At 42.5% G+C, this 24,382-nt stretch overlaps 1 protein-coding gene across 1 annotated transcript in view; it reads left to right on the forward strand.

The window, feature by feature from the left end:
* Positions 1-24,382, forward strand: part of FTO (FTO alpha-ketoglutarate dependent dioxygenase) — a 240,691-nt gene that overhangs the window by 31,331 nt on the left and 184,978 nt on the right. Inside the window, exons 4-6 of the mRNA XM_019644285.1 lie at positions 7,982-8,061; positions 14,203-14,346; positions 21,158-21,277. Of these exons, the coding sequence (XP_019499830.1) occupies positions 7,982-8,061; positions 14,203-14,346; positions 21,158-21,277 (344 nt within the window). The remainder of the gene's footprint in view (positions 1-7,981; positions 8,062-14,202; positions 14,347-21,157; positions 21,278-24,382) is intronic.

A 24,382-nucleotide genomic window follows, 5' to 3' on the forward strand; every position in this document is an offset into this window, starting at 1 on the left:
TATATATATATATATATATATTTTAGGTAGAGCATCTTTACTTTCAATATTATTTTTTAATGCTTGAATTAACTTAAATAACCATATTTGAAGTTATTTAATTACTTTTATGCTTGCTGGTAGTCTTTTTATACTGTGGTTTTAATTATTTTGACTGTTCTCCCCTGTCAGCTAAAGTATAGGTTCTAACAGTTTTTTCATGAAGGCTAACGGCAGGGAAATGGTGGTAGCGTATTCTCTGAGTACTTGCATGATCTGAGTGGATTTCTTTAGCTTCACATATTAATATCTCCTAGAATAGCTATAGAATTCTTGACTAACTTTCCACCTTAAAACTCTAGATGTTGTTCCATTGACCTCTGATATTTGATATTAAGGAGCTGTCTGCGGCCACCTTCATTTCGATTCTGTTGTGGTATATTATGCTTTCTCTTAGGACATTTGTACTTTTTATATTTAATATTTGAACAGAATATGTTTATGTACTTGGTGAACCATTTTGTAGTGCAGACACAGGCCTTTTCACAACATTGGAAAATATTCTTCTATTGTTTTTGGATTGTTCTCTTACCTGATAAGAGCGAACTGGCATCTTAAGATGACTAACCATAGAGTTGGGAGGACTGTGGGTGGAGATAGGCCCCTTGTTAATTCTCTAGTCCCGACTTCCTGTTGAAACTTTGTGGTATCTTCCGGGGAAGGATCCATTTATATAGAGGCCATCTTGGGGAAGACGCTCTTTTTTTGCCCCTGGGTGGTTGTTGGGAGCCTGGCCAGAGGAGTGCTTTCTTACACTGCCGTGGTGGTTTGTTTCTTTTTTCTTTTCCAAATAAACCGCTCTTTTGGTGGATTGTCTGGAGAGTTATTTTGGCCATTTGACATACCTTTTGCTTTCTAAGATTCCTGTTATATATATATTTTGGCTTCCAGAGTCTGTCTCTCATGTCTTGTCTTTTCTGTCACTAATTTTCGTTTTTCTCTGAGTTCCAAGAGAATTTTTTGTTTGCTCCCCTTCCGTAATTTGATTTTTCTGCAGCCTGCATTCTGTTGCCCGCTCCACCCATTATCATTTTACATGAAGCAAAACTATGGAAAAAAAGATTAACTCCAAGCAGTGTTCCCTGATCGCATAAGGTTTCATCTTCATGTCTGATTGCCTCGTTTTCACAGATACAGTGCCTTGTTGAATCAAGCATCTTCTCGAAATATTGAAAATTATATATAAAAAAAATCCCTGTCGTTTTGAGTAAAACTTTTTCAGAAGAGACCATTTCAGTCAAAGCGGTTCCTTTCTGTTGAACTGCAGTACTTTCGCTGGAGCCTGGTGATTTGTTCTTGTCTGTTTCTCCTTATAGAAAGAGGACTATGCTGGCTTTTGGCCAAATAGGTGTTGAAATTGTTTCCGTGAAAACTTAGTATAGATTCCTGGCCAAACCCTTCACTTGAACGAAGAAGGGAGAAGAAAATGTATCCTCACAGGACCAGAAAAAGAGATTTGATAAACTGGAGTGAACAACTAGCTTTGGTCTTTATGGGCTTGACACGACTGCAGTCTGAGCAGACCATGGCAGCCTTGGCCCATCCTTGGCGTACCTGCTTGCCCCACTTTCTTACGTCACCAGTGCCTGGTTCTCTTCTCAGAGTGGCAGCTGGTGCCAGCAACACCCCGTGAGGCCTGTGAGTACCCCAGGTTGTGTGCATTTCGTGCTGCCCTGCAGAGGCAAGAGGCCGGCTCTCTGGGCACCCCGTAGCCTCTCGCCTCCGGCCCTTCACCTTCTGAGTCAAGGTGAGCTCTGCCCTCAGGATCTGCTTGATAAACTTCTCAGGATGCAGCTCCTTCAGAGGAGATGGTCACGTGTGAACCTTCTTTGCCCTCCTTTAATCCCATCCCACCTATACTGTGTCCAGCACAACTCCTTGAGCGTCTGGCTTATCGAGCACCTTTTCTTAATATGTGGTGCTGAAGGACGTTTCACTCCCTTTTTGTATTCCATGGATCATCTTATTGGGAACTTAGGGATGGGTCAGGGAGAGGCCTGAGTCTATGCTGACCTCTCGCCGGGAAGTTTCCCTTCCCCTCTTTCACCGGCTGTTGAATTCTGAAAATGATCTCAGTCACGGATGTCCCCACATCTAGGAAAACTAAGGTCATAAATATTAAGATTGAGGGATGAGAATGGACAGGTGAGTAAGAACGCAAAGCTTCAGTGATTGTGTGAAACTGGGAAGATTGGATTTCAGTATTGGGCTTATTTAGCTCAGAAAGGCTTATTGAGCCTTTAGCAAAGCTCTTGATTGTTACTTTAAGAAATTTGGGGTGAAACAGCCCTAGTGACACACTGGGCAGCAAAACCGAGAAAGTAGGGGGCCGGGTTAAATTTAGAGGGACCGACTGTTCGGGTTTGTCTGCTGGGAGGGGGTCTCAGGGTAAGGGACTTGGGTGTTAAAAGCAGGAAAGTCCTGGGCATGAATTGGTCACTGTAGCGTAAATGACACCTTTGCATCTGTGGTCTTTTATAGACGAGATGAGATTTCATGCTGCAGTGAACGTCCGAGGCTCTCCTCACCCGCTGATAGAGCACGCAGCATCGAGCCGGCAGACTGAGAGCCTCTGGTCTTTTTGTTTTGTTGAATACGTTTCATTCTACAAGCTCTGATTCCACTTGAATATAGAGCCAGTCCATTTTAAACTCTATTCTGAGATAGCTGTGGCAAATAGACATTCTTTAATTTTTTTTGTCTAAAAATTATTCGGAGTCCCCTTTTAAAGCTAGGACTGTCTTTTTAGTACATCCTTTGACAACCTTTGACAAGGACAATCCATGAAGCTCGATATTTCTAGACTGAGGGTTTTAGATAAATGAGAAGCTCTTAAATGAAAATTACAGGGGTCTTTCTAAAAGTCATAAAGGATTAGAGACAGTTGGGAGCAATTTCAAAAAGAGTTGTTTGATGAGAGAGTCCCCAAGGATTTCCGTAAATACGGTACAAGCCTCAGAGTGTTACCTGGAACGTGGCATTCTCCCCTTAACCTGCATTAGCTTACCTGCCCTCCCTCCATGGAACAAAACTTCACAGACCTGTTCATTGAGATGATCTTCTCCCTTATGATATCTGTGGGTCCTAGTATCGATGGCACAGGAGCCATTAAGTTTTTATTTGAGTAGGTGAGCAGGAGACTGGCATTTATGTATGTCTTAGAAATTGTTTCAACCCTTTATGGGAATCTGGCCTGGGGGAACCTCCTTCAACCTCTGCTTGTTTGTTGGTTGGTTTGTTTGACTCTGAAACCCCCTGTAGGCAAAAGAGACTGGACCAGCTCAGAATTCTCTGGGATGTCCTCAACCAGCAGGAGGAGAGAGTGGCATCCAGCCGTCCTCCTCAGGCCGTCAGCCTCACTTCTGAGCCCTAGCCTGCAGAGGCTGGGTCAGCTTTCTCCTGTACGTTAGCCTTCCTTGTCATCTTCATATTTGCATTTCAAACTTCAGCTACGTTCCTGGTGCTGTCATCCCCACCTTTCATCGCATTTTTAAAATACTGTTTATACGATCTCCTAAGGTTTTGTGACTTACTCACCTTCAATCAATTGTTCCTGCGAAAACCCCCAAAGTTGCTCTTCATTTCTCCCTTTCCCTCACTTCACCTATCCAGTCCATTTGCAGGTCCTGTTGTTTTCCTCTAAAACACTGTGAATCGGGTCACAGCTCACCATGTCCCCTGCTGTCACCTTGGCCCCAGTCACTGTCAACTCCAGCATGGATTTTTGCAACAGCTTCCTGACTGGTCTTCCTGCTGCAAATTGGGTCCCTTTCAGTCCTCTCTTTTCTATTGTATAAAACTGCCACAGTGGGCTGTGTTAAACTTAGATTACCGTTTTTCTCTGCTTAAAATTTTCTAAAGGCTCCCCACATTGTATCTGGAATAAAACACCAAATTCCTCCCACGACCAACAGAGACCTCCCTAACCTGTTCACCTTCCCATCTGCATCTCGCTCATCAGGCTGTCCTCTCACTGGCCTGCCTCCTTCATCCAGCACAGCAAACTCATTCCCACTTCCGTCCCAGGACCCCCTCTGTTTCCTCTGTCAGGACTGCTCTCCTCCCAGATCTTGGCATCACAGGCTCCTCGTTGTTCAGATCTCATCTCAGCTTCTGTGTCCCTAGAGAAGGTTGTGTATGAAAGAGTACACCATTCCCGTGTGCCCCCGCTGACTCTTAACGCCTGTTAAATTATCCTTTATTTTCTCCGTAGCACTTCATATCTGAATTTCTTGTCTATTTCTTCTATATCATCTCCATTATAATCTAACCTCCACGAGAGCAGACATGTTGTTTTGTTCACTGTGCCTAGTAGTTGCTTCCCCAAATATTAAATAAGTAATGCAAATAAGTGTTTTCGTTTGCTGTGAGAACACTCAGGGAGAATAACGATATTGTTATGTAATGGTATATATTACTAGTCTTAGAGATTTTTTTCCAAAGACTTTTCAGTTGATATTTTAAAAAAAATAAAGATTATTTTTTTGGGGGTCGGCCAAGTGGCTCATTGGTTATGAGCTGGCTTGGGAGCACCAGCTCTGAGCAGCAGGGCCTGGGTTCAGATCCCACATGAGGACCAGTGATGCTGCGCCCTCTACAGCTAAGTTGGTGAACAACAGCTCAACCTGGAGCTGGGCTCCCGTGAGTTGTTGGCAACAGCATAGGCTGCAGCCCCTGCTGCAGTGGGCTGCCGTGAGCTACCGTAAGTGGCCGGCAGCCAACATGAGTGGCCGTGAGCTGCTGTGAGCAGCCGTCCAATGGCCGGCGAGCTACTGCCTCGCCCGGGAAGAGCGCAATGATGGTGCCAACTTGGGCCAGTGAAGCAATGTCCTCCACAACTAGACTGAAGAACAAAAGGACAGCAACTTGTCTGTTCAACCCCTTCCCCAATTCCACAACACTGTTCCCCTCCCCCAACCAATTCCCCAATAAAATCTTTTTAAAAAAAGATTATTTTTTTAGAGCAGTTTTAGGTTTATAACAAAATTGAGTGGAAAGTACGGAGAGTTATCATATACCCCTGCTCCAATCCCTGCACAACCTCCCCCACTGTCATCCCCCCGCCACTAGCAACATCCCCACCAGAGTAGTGCATTTTTTACAATCAATGAACCTACACTGATGTGTCATGATCAGTGAAGTCTATATTTTACTTTAGAGTTCACTCTTGGTGTTGTATATTTTATAGATTTAAAAAATGTATTATGACATGTATTTATCATTATAATATCATACAAAATAGTTTTACTGCCCCAAAAATTCTCTGTAATCCCATTCATCTCTCCCTTCCCCCCAACACCTGGCAACCACTGATCTTCTTACTGTCTCCATAGTTTTGCCTTTTCCAAAATGTTGTATAATTGGAATCTTACAGTATATGAAGCCTTTTCAGAGTGGCTTCTTCACTTCATAATATGCATTTAAGTTTCCTCATCTCTTTTCATGGATTGATACCTGATTTCTCTTTAGTGCTGAATAATATTCCATTGTGTGAATGTGCCATAGTTTATATCCAGTTGAGGGATGATCTCTTGAGTTCTTCTGTCCTTACTGATTTTCTGCCTCATGATCTGTCCATTGCTGAAAGGGGATGTTGACGTCTCCAACTATAATAGTGGATTTGTCCACTATCTTTGCTGTTCTATTAGTTTTTGCCTCACATATTTTGATGCACATATACCTTAAAGATCGTTATGTTTTTTGGGAGAATTGACCCCTTTATCATTATGCAATGCCTCTGTTTATTAATTACTGATGATTTTCTTTGCTTTGAAGTGTGTTCTATCTAAAATTCACTTAGGTACTCCAGCTTTGTTTTAATTACTGTTAGCATAGTAAAGGTTTTTTCAGCCCTTTACTTTTTTTTTTTTTAAAGATTTTTTTATTGGGGAATTGGGGGGATGGGAACAGTGCTGGGGAATTGGGGAAAGGGGAACAGACAAGTTGCTGTCGTTTTGTTCTTCAATCTACTTATGGAGGATGTTGCTTCACTGGCCCAATTGGCACCATCATTGTGCTCTTCTCTGGCGAGGCAGATCAGTCGCCGGCTTCTGGACGGCCGCTCACTGCGGCTGCTGGCCACACACGGTAGCCCATGGCAATCCACTGCCACAGGGACTGCAGCCCACGCCGTCGCCGGCGACTCACGGCAGCCCAGCTCCAGGTTGAGCTGTTGTTCAGCATCTTAGCTGTGGAGGGCAGTGTCTCTGGCCCTCATATGTGGGATCCGAACTGAGGCCCTCTGGCATCCCAAGCGAGTTCTTAACCATCGCGCCACTCGGCCGGCCCTCAGCCCTTTACTTTAAATCTATATATGCCTTTGTATTTAAACTTTTTTTGTTGACAAAATATATTGGCTCTTTTTTTTTTCACCCAGTCTGACAATCTCTATCTTTTAATTGGTGTATTTAGATCATTGGTGTTTAAAGGTATTATTGATGTAGTTGGGTTAATACCTGCTTCATTTGTTAATGTTTTTTTATTTGTTGCCTTTGTTCTTTGTTCTTATTTTTCCTCTTTGGCCATCATTTCTTCAAATATTTTTTTCTGTTGTTATCCATTCCCTGAGACTAAAATTGCATTTATGTTAAACTGCTTACTATTAGGTCATGGGTATCATAGGTCATGGGTGCTCTTTAATTTTTTTTTTTTGTACTCTTTTTTTTCCCCTGTATGCTTCATTTTGGGTAGTTTCTATTTCTGTGTATTCTAGTTTACTGATCTTTTCTTCTGCAGTGTCTAAAGTGCTGTTGCTCTCATTCAATGTGATATTTTATTTCAGATACTGTATTATTCATCTTTAGAAACTTCATTTTATTTCTTTATATGTGAAATTTATATATGTGTGAAAGAAAGGAAAGATGTATGTATGTATCTTATGTATTATATACAGAAGGTGCCCAAAAGAAATGGATACACATTTTAAGAAAGGAAAAAAACTATTAAAATTGTAATACCCAATGTACTTAACAAAAGATGAGTACAAGTCACATTTGACTTCTGCAATTACAAGAGGTGCTCAAAGTGGTTACCATCAGTGTAATTTTAATACAGTTTTTTCCTTTCTTAGAATGTGTATCCATTTTTTTAGCACCCTCTGTATGTCAAGAAGTCACTCTTCTTGGTATCTTGGTAAGAAGCTTCTTTGACGATATAGGAATTCTGTTCCTAGGGAACAGTACTCTTCATTTCTCTTCTTTGTAACACAGGAAGTGATGTCCTAGTGGAGGCGATACAGATTTTGCCTGACATGTGGCATCATTTCTTAGAATACAACACCTTGGCCATTGGCTTCTCTCCTGCTGCATGTGGTTTTAAGCATATTCTTCAGCTGATGAATTCACCACCTACTCCACTCTTGGGTTGTGAATCCATAGGCTTGAATTCTGTTCTGAGCCAGAGCTTTGCAACATGCTGAGCTGGTTGGTTTGTTGCCTAGAAAATCATTAGGGCAAAATTCATAGTTTGATTGGGGAGAGAAAGGCAGATTTTCGGATGAAGGATGTTCAACCCCAAATAATATGAAATAATTTTGGCTTATTCTGAAGGCAAGAGTAGAATTATATATATCATGAGAAAGAGAAGTTCAACCCCTAAATAGTAAACTTTGCAATGAGTGGGTATCATAAGACTTCAAATAAGTAAGGTAACCATACATCTTGTTTGATAAGGACAGCATGGTTTTACACCTATTGTCCTGGAATAATTATTAGTAACATTCCTTTTCCCTCTTGAAAGTGTCATGGTTTTGATGGTCATTTTATTTACAAAGAATGGTTTAAAGAATATAAAGTAATTGTTAATTTCTTCAATTCCTATTGTTGTTCTTGAATGATGGATTTACTGTTTACTTTGTATTTTAATTAAATAGTATAGAGTGACTAATAAGTGTTAAGTATATGTGTGGTTTTTTTTTTTTAAAGTTTTGGTATTTTTCCTGCAGATGATCTCAATGCCACCCACCAACACTGTGTTTTGGCTGGTTTACCACCTCGGTTTAGTTCCACCCACCGAGTGGCAGAGGTAAGTGTAAATAAAAATATGACTCAAACTTAATTGGATGTGGCAGAAGTGGTTGAATAAGCAATTTATCATAGAACTTTGGAAGAGTATTTGATAGGAAAATTGCTTCCATCTCACTTGACTTTAGCCTCTATTTACTTGCATTTTTAGCTTTGAGTTGTGTTGGATAGTTTTAAAAAGTGTATTCACAGCGTGGGATAAGTATATTTTGCTTCTTTGGGGTTATGTTTCTTAGAGAAGGTAAATGCCATTGGCAGGTGTTGCTAGTTAGAGATTTTCTAAGGGGTTTGTATCTGTCAAGGTCAAGGGCAGGAGATGGCCAGAAGGAAATGGAGCAGGTTTGTGTGCTTGTGCATGTGTTAGCTGTGATTGGGCTCAGATGGCTGAGAATTTACATTTCCCTTAACTTTTGGTCAGGCTTCTGGGCATGTGAATGTAAATTAAGGAGAAAGTTATAGTGCTGCCAAAAAACTTCTGAGCTCCCCAGTTGTACTTATAACCCAGACTTTATTGCTAACTTCTGCCACCACTTGGAGTGGCCGATGGACAGCCCATTAGACTAGCTCAGTATGGAAACTCGAGAGGTAAAGAAAACCCTTAGTAGTCAGCCTGGGTTACTGTGGGCTCAGTTAGGAAGGGTTCCAGAGAGCAAAGCGAGTAACCATGAACAGGATGACAAGTGGACCTCTTTCTGCGTTTGTTATCTGTGTTTTGCTTTACAGCTGGAGTTTTTATCGTACACGGGGGACCCGGGTGAGAGAGTTGGGCAGAAGGGATACAAGCAAAGTGGCAGGAAGCACAAGCACGAGACCTTATCAGTCCTGAGACTGTGTGGGTCCGGAGGGCAGTGGCGTGCCTTTTGGCAGTTAAGTAGCTTCTCTGGTGGACTGGTCACGTTGCTGTGTGGCAGAGAGGGCATGCGTGTCTGTTTCAGTCAAGATGCCAGCAAGCCCATCAAGCATTCCTTCCTCCCTTTATCCTTGTCTTCTTTTCTTCTCTCTTCCATTCACTCATTCATCTAAATATTGGAGTGCCTGTTGTGTGCCATGGACGTGACAATTATGGCCGCCACCTTTGTTGAACTTCCACTTTTGTTGGGGAGACAAGTATTAAGCAGATAAACACAGAAACAATTATCTTAGGGACAATTAAGTTTTGTTAGGAAATTGGGAAAGATGGTAGGGAGGAAGGAAGGAAGGAAAGGGAAGGAGGGGAGAGGAACGGAGGAAGGGAGGAGTAAGCATTTATAGAGCATCTAACATGTGCTTTGCATTGGACCAAAAGATACTTCATTTTTATACAACCCAAGATGCATAGGCGTCCGCCTTTCTAGCTGCAGTCCTCCCAAGGGCCCTTTTCTTCTGGGTCAGTTTGAGTGTGTGGCTACTTGTGTGCCCTGGCAACTTTTGAAATCTAATCTGGAAGAGTAGACAAGCTGATTAGTGCTGTGTTCAGAGGACTGTGCAAAATGATGACTGCAAAGTTTGGGAATACATACTCGATGAGGGTGACAATCACACCTACTTCACAGGGTTCTTCTGAGGAGTCAGTGAGTTAGTACATGGAATACCTTTAGATTGGTGGCTGGGGCAGACTATGTATTCAGAGAATGTTGGCCACTACTACTATAATTAAATTACCTACTACTATTACTGCTACCAATACTAGTGTCTTTTCATTTATCCCGACGGAAAGCTCCTAGGAGATGGGGACAACCAGAGCTCTGTGTGGGATGCTGTTCCGTCTCCGTTTATGCACTCGTGTATACAGAATAAAGCAAGAGTCAGTAAGCCATCAGGGAGTCTTGCTTGTAAGAGTTGCTGTAGATTGAAAGTAGTACTCAGAAGAAGGGACATGATTTTAGTCCATCCATTCTGCACACTTTCACGTTCAAGGTATTCTTTTAGGCGCTTGTGAACAGGAATGGTTGACGCGTTCAGTGTGCTCAGGCTGCTTACAGTCTAAGAGTCATTAGAGTGCAGAGTGGAGAAGAACGAACAGCATGAGGATTCTTGGGTGAGGTTGACACGGAAGACTTCAGCGTGTGGAGGTTGGGGGATTAGGATATTTTAGGACAGTTAATGGGGTGAGGACTCAGGTGGGAATCCTGTGACTGGGAAGGGACGGAGGTACATGAGGTATCCTGAGTGGCGGTGCTTTAACTGGACACCAGGAGGTCACAAAGGGAGCGTCGGCAGCGAAGGCTGATTCCCGAAGGGGACTATGTGAAAGATCTTGAATGTCAGATGAGGTGTTTGGAATTTAGGTGGTTGGCAGGTGGGATAGTGATTATTTATTATCTTGATAGTGACATATTGGTGGTATCTTCTGGTAGTTTTTTAATTGATATAGTTTCTGGAAAGCTATATGGGGGGACATGTATAAAGCACCATAAAATTTATCTTTGATCTCATAACACTGTTTTTGGAATCAAACCTAGGAAATAATTTAAAAGAAGCATAAAGATGTTTATCCAGTGTGATTAATAGTGGTGCAAAGTTGGACAGAACCTTAGTGCATTTACATTATGGGACCAGTTAATTAAATGATTGACTATCACCTCAATGAGCAACCATTGAAAATGGTAGTTTTGAATATTTAGGTACAAACAGTGAAAAACAGCATATACACTGAATCACACGTCATAAAATTAAAATAGGGTAAGGTAGTGGGATTATGTTTTCATCTTATTTAAACATTTTTATTTCAACTTATATTATCGTTTTCAATACTAGAAGAGGGAAAAGGCTTTTCTCCGCAACACTAAAGTTACATTATAGTTTTTCTCAATAGAGAGGAGAAAAAAATCCACGCAACTTTTCGCCCTCACTTACTTAACAAATGTCCTCTCCTTACGTATTAACATCACATGTCTTTGTTTTGTTTTTTTTTTTAGCTGAGCCATCTTGCCACCTGTTGGCAGCTCAGCGGCAGCTCAGCTCGGGCCGGGCATCGAACCGCTGTTGCTCAGAGCTCAAACTCTTGAGCGAGCTCTTAACCAACTGAGCTACTTGCCCGGCTCTACATCACATGTCTTAATTGTGCCAAACAAAATGATTTGTGATTTGCTGCCTATTCACAGTAGGGAGGAAACAGATGGTCTTAAGGCAACGATGCTCTGAAATTCATTTCGGTTAATCAGAGAAGAAATCTATTCAGTTCTTTGCTTGCGGATGACTGGACTGTGTCACCCTTTATTTCATTTTAGTTTTCTCTGGTTGTTCCAGAATGTTCCTGGGATTCAACACAGGATATCGTTGTTGTTTTTTAATTTAAATTTTATGTACAATTATATTTTGAATAAGTAGTTGCTCAAATGATTCAAAAATTAAAAAGTACCTAAGAGTATACAGTTAACGTCTCTTTCTCCCGAGGCCAGCCAGCCCCTCCTCCCCAGAGGCAACCAGTGTTATCAGATTCTTATTATCCTTCCAGGGATATTTAATACAAATATAAGCAAATTCATATGTAATTTAACAGCATTTTTTTTTACAAAGAAGAGCCTACTCTACACAGAATTGTGCACTTTTTGTTTAGTAGATCTGGGTGATAAGTACTTATCAATATGTAATTCTTATCTAAGAGTAGGCAGTGGCTTTTTTAGATATGACACCAAAAGCACAAGCAACCAAAGAAAAAAATAGAGAAACTGGACTTCATCAAAGTTAAAAACTTTTATGCTTCAAAGGGTACCATCAAGAAAGTGAAAAGACAACCCACAGAATGGGAGAAAATATTTGCAAATCATATGACTCACAAGGTACTTGTATCTAGAATAAAGAACTCTGTGTATAACTCAGAAATTAAAACAATAATCCAATTTTTAAAAATGGCAAAGGATCTTCTCAAAGGACAGTTCTCCAAAGAAGATGTACAAATGGCCAAGAAACACTTGTATATATAAGCTCAACATCATTAGTCATCAGGAAAATGCAAATCAAAACCCCACTACCTCACAGCCACTGGGGTGTCCATCATCAAAATCACAGTCACAAGTGTTAGCGAGAATGTGGGGAAATTGGAACCCTCATGCTGCTGGAGAGAATGTAGAACAGTGCAGCCACTTTGCAAAACAGTCCGGCTCTCCCTCAGATGGTTAAATACAGAATGACTCTATGACCCACCAATTTCATTCCTAGACACCCCTCCCCGAGAGAAATGAAAACCCGTACATGATTGTTCATAGTAGCTTGATTCCTAATAGCCAAAAAGTGCAAACAACTCAAAGTTCGTCACCCGCTGAATGGATAAGCAGAATGCAGCGTATGTATACAGTTGAATGTTATTTGGCAGTAAAGGGGAGTGGGGTGCTGACACCTGCTACGACATGGAGGGACCCTGAAAACATTATGCTGAGTGGAAGGAGCCACTCACAAAAGGTCACATATTATATGATTTCATTTATATGAAATGTCCAGAGTTGTCAAATCTATAGACACAGAAAGTTGATTAGTTGTTGCCTAGCTCTGGGAAGGTTAGTGGAAATGGGAGGGTGTGATTGCTTCTGGGTACCGGGTTTCTTTTTAGGGTGATAAAAGTGTTTTTAAATTAATTGTCATGGTGGTTGCACAACTCTGTGAATGTACTGCAAAACATTGACTTGTGTGTTACAAATGGGTGAGTTTTATGACACGGGAATTATATCTCAGTAAAGTGGTTATATATATTAAAAAAAAACACCCACCAAACCCAGGCCTGATTATAGGTTCCTTACATTCAGTAAAACTCTAATCACCCAGAAAAAATATATATCCCCCTTCTTTTTTTTCTTTTGACTGCAAGTATGGCTCCACATAGTTCATTTAACTGGTCCCCTATTGATGGGAAATTTAGATTGTTTCCAGTGTTTTGTAACAATAAATGGCAGAGTAGTCAATAAGCTCTTACGTAGGCCACTTCGTACTTTGGAAAGTAAAGTATATGAATATGTAAAGTATATGAATAAAGTAAAGAATATGTTTATAGACAGGATGTCATTTTAAAAAAATGTCGTAGGGGTGGCTGTGGGACAAAAGTTGAGTGGTAGTTCGACTCCAGTTTTTGTTTTCTCTTGGTAGCAATTTGGAGCTGCCTGCCTTGTGCTCCTCACACACTGGGGTCTTCATACTAAAATCGGTATTAGTCGAACTTCTGTTTTTGGCCCGGAAACTTTATTTCCCCCCCAGGCTTGCCCATGTCACATCGTAGTAAACGGCGGTAACTGTGCAAAGCAGTTTTGTACCAGGAGGTTAGCCTTCAACACTATTTCTAAAGGGATCGGTCTAAGTGACAAATATTAAAAGAAAAATACTTTAGGGATACATTTCCCTCCCTGGGTCTAAAGGATATTTATAGCTTCCTTTTTATCATTCTAGGAAATCATGTCATTATCAAAACAAACGGATGCGTCCTCCACCTGCGTCCTCTTCTTTTCTGACATAAGATCATTCAAAGCAGGGGCTCTGTCCATTTGACCCGTTTCGTTCCCGTCGCCCGAGAGGGCTGACCTGGTTATCTGTGCCCTTGCTGATACCCAGGTTCTAAGTCATGCCTTTGAACGTGCCTCGAGGACATGAGCCACATAGCCTCCATTATTTGAAGAATCTATTCTCCCAAGGACTGCAATTGCCTAGTGTATGCTCTTTGCAGAAAAGGAAAATGAGTTTTTTGCCCTGCGTTTATAACTTCCATTATTATTTTTTTTCTCTCCTGCCATGATTGTTGTCTTTTGTGTACTTTTGAACCAGTTCTTCAGTCTGGTTGCCTTTTTTCCCCATTGTTAGGTTCAGGGCACTTGAGATAAAAGTCAGCATCCTTGACTTCTTGGGTAATTAGTTATTCACCCAGTAACTACTTATTAAGTGTCTGTTACATTTCGGACTCGGTTCTCGTATTGGGGCCTTAGCCTGAAGGAGCGTCTGTTTAGTTAGAGATACGAGGCCTACATCATAAAAGAAAACCAGCAAGATGGGTGGGCCAGGTGAGGCCACGCTGGCAGCACCGAACCCAGCGAGCCACTATAGTCATTCTTAAGTTAAGTATGGGCTGAGCTGTGAGGGTGACCGGTGACTGTACAGAAAGCGGACAAATGTGAACAACCCTGGGAAGGGAGGCATGGTGACCTTGGAATTTATGATCTTGACTGCTGGTGTGTCTCTGCAGTGCTCAACGGGGACCTGGGATTATATCTCGCAGCGCTGCCAGTTGGCTATGCAGAATATCCGGGATGAGGCGGACAATGGCGATGTCTCTTTGAAATCCTTGGAGCCTGCGGTTTTGAAGCAAGGAGAAGAAATCCACAATGAGGTGAGGATTTTGAAGAACAGTGAAGCATCTGCGATCCTATTCTACTGGCAAGCTTGCCTGTTAATCTGCCTTGTTGCATATGGGTGTAAGACATGAGACTCCTGGGTCAGAGACAAAGGACCGTTGATCACATACGACAATAGCCAGAGTATCAGTATTTTGCGCCAGCTCCCCAACCCTCCGTTTCCACAGGGCAGTGCAAAGTGGGCCAGATAACAGGTACACATAGAGGGGTTGTCTTATAGGAGAGGAACCTGAGCTCAGGGAACACAAATGTTTTATAATAGATAGTAAACATGCCTGTCCTTTGCTCCAAGTCAAGACACTGTCTTTATCCTCTAAGCGTGTTAGCAAACCTGCCCGTTGTTCTGGAGGGAGAAACTGTATCTTCCAGGGCTTTTCACTCTACAAACATCCATGCAGTGAGTGTCTGAAACAAAGGGCAGTCAGCGCCTTGCTTACCAGATATGCAGAAACACAAGAGACCCGAGAAGGTTAGTCCGCCAGCACATCTAAGGGAGGCTGACGGTGGATCATGGAGCACGTGTCAGCGCTCTGCCTTTTATTTAGTACTTGGCCATTCTGCCGTCTGTGAGACCAGCAGCCTGGGTCCCGTGAGTCAGTTTCACAAACTTTGCTGTTCTCATGCATACCCTTTTCGCTACATCTTTGGACTACGTATATTTTTGTCTATTTAATACATTTTAAAAACCAACTCATTTTTTACTAAATAAAATTCTTGAAAAAGGAAGCTTTATATTACCACTTCAAGTGGGAAGCCAGCGTCAGTAGCCAAAAGAAGTAACCAGAAAAGCAGAGCCAGTGAAAACAGAGCATATTATGAAATTCCAGCAGGTGTGTTGCCGGGAGAAGTCTCTGAGCCCGACTTCATTCTTCCTGTTAGGAAGGGAGATAGTGTATAACTCCATATATATTCTAAAAGTCACTGAATTCTACACATGAAATGGGTGAATTTTATGGTGGGTAAATTACACCTAAAAAAAAACAAAAAAAAAACTACTAGAAGGAGAAAAGAGTTTGCCAAGTGGTAGAGGATTGTTGAAGATTATCACCAATCTGAGACTTTTCTGTTTGGTTTAATTAGAAGGATTGATGGCGATTTTGGAATGCAAAATGCTCTCATTCATCCTTTCAATAAATAGTTACTGAGCATGTGCCAGACATTCTTTGGGGTGCTTCAGGATATACTGGTAAAGAAAATAGACAGTCTAGTGCAGGGAGGTGGCAATAAATAATAAACATAACTCATGGGTTAATTATACAGTTAGAGGTGATAAGTGCTACACAAAAACCCAAACAGAGCAACATGAGGGAGACGGAGGAAACTGGAGAACATCCCCACGGATCAGATGTCCTTTGAGCAGAGGCTGGAAGGAGGGGAGGTGTGAACCATGTGGATACCTGGGGAACAGTGTTTTGGGTAGAGGGAACAGCCACTGCAAAGAGAGAAGGCCTGGTGTTCGTGGGCTAGTTAAGGGGCAGTCTGATCTGAGGGGTGGGAGTGAAGCTGTGAGTTACAGGAGATGAGGTACCTTCAAGATTTGAAGGCCCCATGAAGGACAAGGACTTTCCTTTCTACTCTTCAGGAAATGGGGTATCTTTAGGGGGTTTTGAGCAGATGTAAACTTCTGTTTCCACAATGCCATCTAATAGCTGTAAAAAGATATTTAGAATTTTAGGAGCTGCTCCACAGTTTGTGAAATGTTGCCATAACCTCCAGACCCAAAGGCAGAGAGAGAAATTCTGCCTTTCAGGGAAGTGAGAACCACGTCCAATGCTAAGCTGGACCCAAGACTGGCTTTCTTTCCTCATTGTGCCTGATCAGTGTCCCACCTTCTGTCCCATCAGTCCTTGCTAGAGATATTGCCGGTTACTCGAACTTCAGGAAAGGTAAGCATTTATGGGCCTGGTGACCTCCCTGAATGAGACGTGGGAGCAATTATATCTTTCTCCATATTTGTCATGAAGCAATTCTGATCTGGACATGTAGGTACTTCCTTCTCTAAAAACCTTGCATTGGAGGTGTCAGGCTAGCAGAATGGGTGCTCCCTTTAACATTGCACAGGAGCTGTTTTTCCTCCTTTGTCCTTTCTGGTCTTCACCTGTGACTGATGTTTTGTCATCACCAGTGGGCGGCGGAAATCTGTAAAATGACGCAGTTTATCTGACAGTAGACTATCATCATCTGAAAGCACCTGGTTCAGCAAGGGGCCGGCTGCTTATGACATTGTATGTGTTAGCCGAGTGGGGCCGAGACGTATCAGAGACCGCAGCCCCTGGAGGCCTGCCTAGGTTTGAATGGAGACGGAGACCCTGAATCTAAATAGCTTGTGTCCTAGCCTTCTCCATCCCCCCGATCTTTGAGTCTTCAAGTTCATCCCCTTACTTGAAGGATGAGTTTCATGTGTCAGGGCCCATCATCGACGCTGTTCTGTCGCCATCCGAGTGGCCTGGACTGAGCGTTTGTAGGCGCTTTCTCTACTGTTCCGTCGTGAAAGGAAAGCGTAAGTGTCCGTGCGTTACCTCGGGGTCTTACTGCTCACTCTCCTCTCTCTTCAAGGCCCCGGCCTCTGCTAGGCTCATCAGAGGGTGAAGTCCTGGGTTTTATATGCTGCAGGCTTTCAGGCTGTGTGAGCTTAGAAGTGGCCTGTTTTCCTTATTTTAGATGGTTTCTAACTAAGCAATTTGGGAACTTTGGGATTGGAACTGAATATATAAGAAGATTCTTTTTTTTTTTTTTTCAATTTAGCATGCTTAGAAAAGATTCGTGTTATAAGCAGAATTTTCCTGTGTGTTATCGGTTTGTTTTCCTTCTAAAAATGTAGAATGTGGCATTCCACCTCTACCCAGCCAGTTTCCCTTCGGAGCATGCCCTGCTTGATGGTGTCGTCGGTTCTCACTTTGTTCTGATCAGACCTGCCTCTTCCTTAGGCGACGGCGAAAGGGCCTTCACAGGGCAGCCCTGGCGCACTGCGCCTTAGCACCCCGCCTGCTTGAATGTCTTTCTCAGCGGACCGCCTTCTTCCGGTTGCTGCACTGAGGCGTTAAGCCCAGTGGACACATTCACGCATCTCATGAAGGAACTGCGTGGGCTGACCCAGACCAACTTGGCAGATGACCAGTAGGTGGTGATTGCTCACCTGTAAGAGTGGTGGGGATGCCTGATAACTGAATGGTGATGTCGTGGCTCAGAAATAGGATTTTGGAACCTTATCCTCCTTAGCATCGCTCCCCAGTGCCTAAGTGCCTGGTGACCAAGGCGGTTCAGGTAGGCGGAGGGATTCTCTCTTTTTTCCCTTCAGACTTTTACTGGACGCTGTTAGGAAAACATACTTTTCTGGGTTGATCTCTCTCTTGACTCTTCTGTGGAGAAAGCAGGTGCAGATTAGTTAAGAGGGTTATAGAGATGGTTTTTGGGGTCACAGCAATGAAGCGAACACTAGTGTGCACGTGTTTCCATTTCTCTTGCGTGACTCAGAGGTCCCTGCAGGACCCCGCAGGGCCTCTGGGCTGTCACTATGCCTTCTGATACCTGTGGGCATTTCTTACCTTTGTAGTACAGTTGCTCCAAAGATTGAATAATATGGTAAATTTCCACTGAGTGCAAGTCGAAAATCTGGGAGTTTGGTTTATAAGCATCATGAACTCAGAGGGAACCCCAGGAGAGCGCCTGGTTGTTGCCTCTCTGCTGCTCATGTCTTCGGGGGGCGGGGGAGTCAGCATCACCCGTGGAGGGTTCCTGGGCCACAGTCAGCCGCTCCCCTGCGGACGGCTTGTCTCTTCCTTCTGCCCCGTAGCTGTGAGCCTCCTGCAGAAACTGCACTCTGGAGAAGGGACGAAGACCCTACTGTCATGACTGGGACTTTATCAGACAGTCCGTGTGGTTACACTGGTTTCATTCAGCCCTGAAATAATAAGGCTTAGCCTTTGGTTTTTGTGCCGTGTCCACCCTGCAGCTTTCCTTTGGGGAGAAGAAAAAAAATGCCAGTGTTTTCTTTTTTTTTCTTTTTGTAACTCAAACTCTGAATCAAGAAGCTGGAAAAATTTCTTTGGTTTCCTTAATTAATTTTAAGAAAGGAGCCAATTACTTCTTTTGGCATCAAGGGAGCTGGTGAGGGTGGCATTTGATTACAATCCTGTAATATTTTTGCCCACAACATTAAAATGAAAAAGTCAGGTTATGGAGTTGAGTAAAATGCATGCCAGTGGATTCGATGCCCACAAAGATCGTATCTCATTGGCAGCACTTTCACTCAAGAATACAACCCTGTCGGGAGGAAGTCCCCTCAGGTTTGAACGGTTCTGACTGGCATCAGGGAGAGAGGGGTGGGCATGAGAAGGTAGAACTTGTCACTGCTCAGAAAATGTCCTAAGATTGTGACATCCTTGAAGACAATACGTCCTAGGCCTTGTGGCCTTGTTCAGTTTGTATTTGTAGCATCTGGCAACCGCATGGCACATAGTAGGCCATTCATTATTAACCCACTTAATCCTCACCACAATCCTATGTGGTTATTATATAATTATCTTTATTTTACAGATGGTATGGAGCTCGGTTTGAACTGGTTCCAGAGCCCTTTTTTTTAAACTATGACATTGTCTGCCTTAAAAGATAGTTGGGTATCTGCAGAGGAAGATGAAATCATTCTTTACTGAAAAGGGCAGGCCCTGCCTTTGCCATCTTGTCTGTAGCGAAGTCTCCAGGTCTGCCCCTCCCCTTTCTTCTGAGTTTGAATTTACTGAAATCCAGACTCTCGTGTGCCCTGAGAGGTCGACCAAACTAATTCCATCTCATCATCTGTTTTATTTCCTGGGATACCATGGTTGCCAAGGCCGATATGGTTTGTCCTCATCAATAGAAATACCCAGCCCAAAGACAGGGAAACTTTTAAAAATCGTTTCCACTCTCCCCAACACAGGGCTTGATGCTTTGGCGACAGGCTCTTCCTGTGGTGTGAACCGATTTCATGTGCCATCTATTAAAAAGAACTCTTTGTTGTTGTTGTTGTAATAAGTAATGTTGTTAAACCTGTATCTTCAGAGAAGTTGAACTTGTATTTATTCTGCTTTCAAAGCAGCTAAGCTCACTTCTGTTAACCACTGTCTTTTAATACCACCGATAAGGCTTAGCAACTATTGTCTTAATATTGTCTACATTCTCCCCCCCCCCTTTTTTTTTTGTTTAAACAGCTTTAACTGAAATCAGTGCTACATATCAAACAAACGTTTAGTTAATGTAAACTAAAACCCTTTCATATGACTTGGTGTTCTCAGGTTAGTTATTTGAGCCATTTTACACCATTGTTAAATCTTTACAAGTTGCTTTTGTTTGCCTCATGAAAGTTCAATATGGATAAACAAAAAAAATTCCTTGTGGTAACAGGTAAAGATTATAATAGCTCTGTGTCTGTATATGGAACACGATTACCTTAGCCAAGCCCGACATGAAGCTGTGAAAGCTCTACATTTCTTTAGAGGGCAGAGGTAGAAAGAGTTTTGGGGATGAATGGAGCCGTACGTACTTTGATGGTAAAATCTGAATTTCAAGTTGAAGATGAGTGATAGAAGACTTGGAAAATAGATAGGAATTAATTTCTTAGCCTTTCCAAACTTGACTCAGCTCCTCATCCACCTATGTGGGCATTATTTCAATTGCAGGGGACAGGAAACGCAACCTGAACTGGCTTAAGCAAAAAGGGCGTCTGGAATAGCTCGATTAAGAGTCAGTTGTTGTCACCAGGAGCTGAGTTTCGTATGTTCATCTTGCAGCCGCTTCCTGCTGTGTGGCCCGCGTTCTGCCCATTCTGCAAAATGGCTGCAGAACCCTCTTCTCGTATCTCCTGACCGTCTATAGCCTCAAAACTTATTCCGATTGAACACACGCCTCTCACCCCCAAACCCAATTCTGGGACTAGAGAAATGTGGTGGCCCAATTGGCTCAGACTCAGGTTGCACTTGCCACCCGGTCTTAGAGCTGGAGCCCCACCCAGACCACAGGGACTGAGGCTGCGGGAGGGGAGCGGTCCTCAGGTGGATGGTGGGCTTCGGCTGCCGTCGGAGGAGGAAAGCGAAGGCGGCCAATGATAGAAGTTTACCATAGTGGGTTCATAGGAAGGAAAGAAAGCTATTAGTGTCCTTTCTGCCCTTTGTACCTATTATCATTTGCCCTAAATCGAAAAGTGACAGTTCGAATGGCCCTGTAGGTTTAATGTGTGTAGGCCTCCATGATTAACTTTCTGTTGTTTAGTTATATGGGTTGACATCATCCCCAGCTCCCCCTGGCCCTGGGTCAAGTCTTATTTTGGCTGTACTATATTATTTATTTAGTTTTTTTAAGTTGAAGTATAGTTGGGTGTGGTCCTTATTGATTTTAAATCTAAGCAACTTAAAATTGGTGTCTGCTACTATGTGTGCTTTGCTTTTAGTGCTGCTCTTTAATAAAGGCGTCTAACAAGAACATTGTTTGATTTTATCTTTCCCATCGTACACAGTACAGGCTACTGGACCCTTAAGATCTGAGTATTTGTTGTCAATTGGTTTATAATTTCCTCCCGTCTGACTGATAAATGTGACCATCCCTACTTTGCTTTAAGGCTACTTTTTCCTTGGCTTAGCAGAAATGCTCTGGAGACTACAAGTTATACTGGGAACTGGTGCAGCTGAGCTTTTCTCACCTTTTCTCATCCTGTGGCTCTTCAGTCACTGGAGGAGCATTGAGTGATGAAGTTATTGTCCTTGAGCGTCCATCGCAAGGGCATTATAACCACTGCCTTGTCTATATGGCCTACAGGTCGAGTTCGAGTGGCTGCGACAGTTTTGGTTTCAAGGCAGCCGGTACAAAAAGTGCAGCGATTGGTGGTGTCAGCCCATGACTCAGCTGGAAGACCTGTGGAGGAAGATGGAGTCCGCGGTAAGTACTCGAGGTCTGCAGCCGTCTTGTCCGGGATGTTGTGCTGGGTAAACCCTCTGCTGCCTAATTTGCATAGGTAAATGCATATTTAATTATTCTAAATTACTGCATTAGGTAACGGGACAGGCAGGATTTTATCAGTGCAACCGCACGTCAGTTCAGTGAACATCTTTGGACCGTTTCCTGCATATAAGGTGCTGTGTTAGATGTGTGCTGTGAAGTGATGATGAGAGGACCACAGTAACACCTAAAAATCATTTATTTGCATTCTGTATGTGCACCAGGCACCATTCTAAGGGTTTTCCCTCTATTAAGTTTTAAAATTCTTGCAGCGGTCCTATGAGCTGCAGAAACTGTTATGAGCCTTACTTTACAGATGTGAAAACCGAGGCTTTAGAGAAAGGAGCGCCTCGTCCAAGGTCACAGGGTAAGTGGCGGCGCAAGATCAAACCCCAGGCTGTCTGGCTCTGTAGCTCGTGCTCTTAACCACTACATCCAGTTTAACAAGGAGAGAGACTTGACTACAGCCAGGTGTTACATTAGCTAAAATGAAATCCTGTAATAGAGACTTTAAAAAATCACAGTCCAGAGGAGGGAGTATTAAATTCAGACTACTGGAACGGGAACTGTTGTGAAACAGCAGATGTGGCTTTTGGGGACCTTGGATGGGGAGGAGTAGGGGTTGGATGGGGCCTTTGGAGAGGAATTTGGGCTCCAAGAACTGTAAAAACAAGATCAGAAGCGGGGTTTACAGTGTGACTAGAACAAGGAATTCAGAGGATGTAGCAGGAAATGCAGCTGGAAGGCAAGTTGAGACCACATGAAGGTCTTGAATTAAGCCTTCATTTAACTAATAGTAATAATGCAAATACTTACACGATACTTATTAAGTACCAGGCACTCTTCTAAATGCTGTATATGTAATGTATTTAACTTTTATGACAACTTCATAAAGTAGGTGTTATTTCCCTCCCGTTTTACAAACGAGGAGATCGAAACACATAAGGTCGACATCCTTCCACAAGGTCATCTTCTGTAACTGGGGATCTGGGATTTGAACTCACGAAGGCTGACGCTAGGGTCGTGCTCTTCACCACCTCCCTGTTCCACTTCCAAATACTTGAATTTGGAATGTAGTGAAAAGTGATAAAAGCCTGCTAAACTCTTGAGATAGTGCCACTGCCCCAACTTTGAAATGTGCTGGAAACAATGAACTCATCTGCAAAAAATGGGTAGCTATTGCTAATCCCTCTTTTATAATAATGAAAATATCAAGTCACAATCCTGGAGGGACCCCAGTTTGAAAGTCTGCGTCAGAACCGAGAAGTCTCTGCTTTCCAGACGTCTCCTCATATCTTTAAATCATGCCTTTTCATGGGTATAAGTCTGAGGAAGGAATGCTATAATCCTTCTTTTGGTGGACTGAGAGTATCACAAAAATGCATTTCTCCAAAGAAACGAATCAATGCAAGAGTGAGCGTCGTAAAAATGAGTTGGAGGTAATGAAAAGTTCATGCCTAAATCTCCTTAGTTAGTTCTATTCCTAAAATTAGCCTGGATGGAGTGTGCCCCATTTTTATGGGATAGATATATAAAGGCAGCTTCAGTTTCAGGCAATATTTGTTTTTCACTCTGGTTTTGTCCATTTATATCTGAGTTAAAACTTCTTTCTTTGCTGAACCTTGACTCCAAGACATGAACTAGACTTTGGGACTGTAATTTGACAACGCTATGAATTAGAGCTGGCAAACAAATAAGACAGGAACTCACTGATTTTGTTAAAAATATTTTTCCATTGCTTTTGTTCAAGCCTTTTTTTTCTTTCTTTGTAAGTGAAATCTTTGGTATTGTGAGCTGACCCGTGATGTTCATGATGAATTCATGCAAAAGATTTAGTTATAATGTTTTTGTTTTTGTTTTAATTTGGTGGCGATGGCACATTCGATGGAATGCCTTCTAGTTACTTTATAAACGCTCATGTGAAAAATGCTGAAAAGAAGAGCAATCTTGGGAATTCTGCGGAGCGAGTTTCCTCGCAGCCGGTGTGGCGTTACCAAGTGTCCTGAGTGAAATGAATGGTCTCAGTGTCTGTCCCCAAGCCTCAGGATGATCCTTATCAGCAGAGCGGAGGCCTGGGCCAAGATAAAAGGGATGGTACTTCTAAATTAAATCTGAGCATGGCTTCAAGCCTTTTCTAATGACTTTTAACAAATGCATAATCATTTATTTTTGCTATTGGAGGAGACAGAGGAGAATAATCACTGGGAAAGTTGACGGGTCTGGCTCTGTGCAGTGCCATCTGCTTTTCGTGGACTCAGGGAGGAGCTGGCACTGGCTGCTTGAATTACTGCTTTGTACCCAGCCCACCTCCTATTTTTTCAGTCACAGACAGTAGGGGGCAATGTTGAGCCACCAGTTGGAGGCCCCCAGCCGCTTGCCTTTCAGGAAAACGCATACAAATGTACCATTAACTGTCAAGAATTATCCCTGTTGCTTCAAGTTAGCTGTAATCTCCAAGATTCCATAACACAGGAAATCAGTTGTGGGTTAACAAATTCAACAGCCATTTAACATAAAAAGTGCAGTGTTTGGTGCACATTTGGATCCTATAGAATTAGACTAATCTAAACGGTATTTCTGAATGCACTCACTTTGCTTCCAGGGAATATATTACTCAAAATTATTATCCTTTTAGACAAATGATTCTTCTTTATCTTTATGCTTTTTTTTTTTTTTGGAGTTGTAAAATCGTGTGTGTTGTGGAAAGACTTCTCTAATTGATGTATTTTTTTCCTGTTCTGTAACATAGCATTGATCTCTTTGGGCGAGAAAATAAAACAGAAAACCTCAGGCAATATGTACATTACTTTTCACCTTTTGCTTATGAGTAAAGCAACCTTTGACAGCCCTTGTATCAGGGAAGAGATATGTGTTGTAATTTCTCTCTCTCTTGGTGTTCCTTTTTTCGCGTTGCGGTCGGACGGTGTAGTCCCAGGTAGGATATATTGTAGCAGAAGAATGGAAAATGAGCTTTGAAATTGCGTTTCTTCCATTAATGGTAATTGCTTCGCATGTCATAACCAGTCACATATTTCAAAAAGTTGA

The sequence above is a fragment of the Hipposideros armiger genome, unplaced genomic scaffold, assembly GCF_001890085.2.
Source record: "Hipposideros armiger isolate ML-2016 unplaced genomic scaffold, ASM189008v1 scaffold_4, whole genome shotgun sequence".
NCBI lineage: Eukaryota > Metazoa > Chordata > Mammalia > Chiroptera > Hipposideridae > Hipposideros > Hipposideros armiger.